The sequence below is a fragment of the Mandrillus leucophaeus genome, unplaced genomic scaffold (genome assembly GCF_000951045.1).
Source record: "Mandrillus leucophaeus isolate KB7577 unplaced genomic scaffold, Mleu.le_1.0 Scaffold980, whole genome shotgun sequence".
Classification (NCBI taxonomy): domain Eukaryota; kingdom Metazoa; phylum Chordata; class Mammalia; order Primates; family Cercopithecidae; genus Mandrillus; species Mandrillus leucophaeus.
In genome coordinates, this window is record NW_012110697.1 from 570,141 (window position 1) to 572,595 (window position 2,455).

General features: G+C 50.8%; 1 protein-coding gene across 1 annotated transcript in view; it reads right to left on the minus strand.

The window, feature by feature from the left end:
• Positions 1-2,058, minus strand: part of GZMH (granzyme H (cathepsin G-like 2, protein h-CCPX)) — a 6,725-nt gene extending 4,667 nt beyond the window's left edge. The window contains exons 1-2 of the mRNA XM_011971024.1: positions 1,914-2,058; positions 1,270-1,405 (exon numbers count right to left, since the gene is read on the minus strand). Coding sequence (XP_011826414.1) covers positions 1,270-1,405; positions 1,914-2,014 — 237 coding nt within the window. The 5' untranslated portion in view covers positions 2,015-2,058. The remainder of the gene's footprint in view (positions 1-1,269; positions 1,406-1,913) is intronic.
• Positions 2,059-2,455: the final 397 nt, after the last annotated feature.

Sequence of the window (2,455 nt, forward strand, 5' to 3'; positions counted from 1 at the left end):
GTACTTCCCAGGCTCCTCCTTTTTAGTGAGTCTCTCTGATCCCTCTGAGCCTCTGCTGTCCTCCGGATTGGTGCCATTTTCTAATGATCTACCCATGAGCTTCTGGAGTTGGATTTTCTAAAATTCTCATGTGCCAGGGCCTAACACATTCTACGTTCTCAGTAAGTGTTGTTTGGTGCGTAAATGAATAGCCTCCAATTAGCCTTTGGCTGAGGTTTAGTGGGGGTAGTGCTGGTGGGATTGAGGACCTCAGGGATGTTAGAGGGGGTACCACCAGGTCAGTGGAGTAGCTGAGGGCCTGGAAAGGCAGAAGGGAGTGGAGAAACCAACTAAAAATGAATTGCAAAGCCTAGGTGGAGCCAAGGTAGCGGGAGAGCTATGGATACAGTCATCTTGCCACCTCTGAGATAAGTTGTACCATGGACTTCTCTCCTGGGCAGGGGTGATTGGGTGGGGGCACTGAATAATTTAAGTGGTTCTTAAGCTGGGTCCAGAGATAACTCCCATGACTGCAACTTGGTGTCTGAGCTCCTCTTTCCTGGGTTGGAGTGTAGAATAATAATTACTTATCTTTTTCAGCTTCACATTCCCCACGAAATGCCTTTCTAAGAACAATCCACATTCCAGGTCATAAAGGAGAGGTCTAGGGAGAGGCTAACACCTATTAAATCTTTTAGCGAACACCCTTCATTTTTGGATCTTTGCTGAGTCTCTATCTAGCCTCAGATTTATAAGTCTGGGTGTGGAATAGGAGCTGGGCTCAGATTGAGGAAAATTCCTGACCAGTGCTCATAGGTACAGGGTATCTTATAAGATGGGTTCAGGCCTCTAGAATAGGGATAGTCACTTACCTGTCCCAGCCCCAGGGGTCAGAAGAAAGGCCAACAGGAGCAGAAATGGCTGCATTTTCTCAGGAAGGCTGCCCGGGTCAGAGCTGTTGGTGTTGACTCCTTTCAGAAACAAAATGCTGGAGGGGGATGAAGGAGGGATGGGTACCTCCTGCTAGGTAACCTGAGGGGCTGTACAGCTGTGGTCCGCTTGGCCTTTCTCTCCAGCTGGTAGGGAAGAAGCAAGAAAGTCCAGGTCAGGCAATGGCCTTCTGGGCGCCGACACAGTGATGGGGCTGCACAATCTTCCCTCTCCTCTAAGGCATAGGAACTGACCAAGAGGTCAGGATGGAAAGGAGGGAAGAGCTCGTGTCACAGTGGCCACAGTGGGAGTGGAACCAACTGGACCAAGAAGAGCAAGAGTGGCAGGAGTGTGCCTCACCTGCAGTAGCATGATGTCGTTGGAAAAGTTCTTAGGATTATAGGCTGGGTGGGGGATGGCTCTTTTCACAGGGATAAACTGCTGGGTCCGCTCCTGTTCCTTGATATTATGGGCCCCCAAGGTGACATTTATGGAGCTGCACAGAGAGCAGAGTGAGGATGGGGGTGGAGTCACAGAGGATGCAGCCCAGGAGTAGTAAAGAGCAGATGACAGCTAGGGCAGGGTGGGGCTGCAGCTGAGGGGAAGTTGAGGGGACAGGAGGGCTCCAGGGCTGAGTGACTGTGCCCTCTGCTTCACAAAGACATGAAGAGTAGGGCTTCTGGGGGCTCTCTCTTGCCTTCAGGAAATATCATGAAATTGCTCGAGTTTGCATTTTGATCCTTAATGCATGGATTCAACCTTTACCACTGCTTTATTTGACCAGTGTGTGAAACTGTGCCACTTGCTCTGACCTCTGACCCTCTGACCCTGTCCTATTTCTCATCTTCTCCTCATCCTAGTCCTATCCCAGGTGGCTGCTCCAATGAGCTTTCATGGGCTTGCATTACCAGGAACTCTGGAAGCTCCCCTGGGCTGCAGTCCCCAGAAGAAAACAAGGATCCCTGTAGGGGGGGCTCAGAAGGTGAGCTGGTGTTGCTCCTTACCTTCCCAGGCAGTGAGCAGCTGTCAGCACAAAGTCCTTTCTCACTAGGATGCCACCACACCTCTTCTTACTCTTCTCATCCAGAAACTGAACAAAGGCCATGTAGGGGCGGGAGTGGGGCTTGGCCTCATGGCCCCCGATGATCTCCTCTGAAAGGAAAGGCTGGAAGATAAAGTAGCTGGGGATGGCTGCGGTCAGGAGAGAAGGCTTAGGATGACAGTGATTGACGGCGAAGTCTTTTGTGTGCTGCAGACAGTGAGGGAGGGTCCTCCTGAGCTCTGCAGGCAGCACTCCTTGCAGGCAGAGTAAGCTTTTCTGAACTTTAAGTCTCAGAACCTTCTCTCAGAAAGAATGGACAGTGCTTGACTTCTGCATCCTACTGCAGAAACATACATGGAGGAAGAAAGATCTATTTTCACAACGGTAGAACCCCAGAGGATCCTGGACTGTACTTCCCAGGCTCCTCCTTTTTAGTGAGTCTCTCTGATCCCTCTGAGCCTCTGCTGTCCTCCGGATTGGTGCCATTTTCTAATGATCTACCCA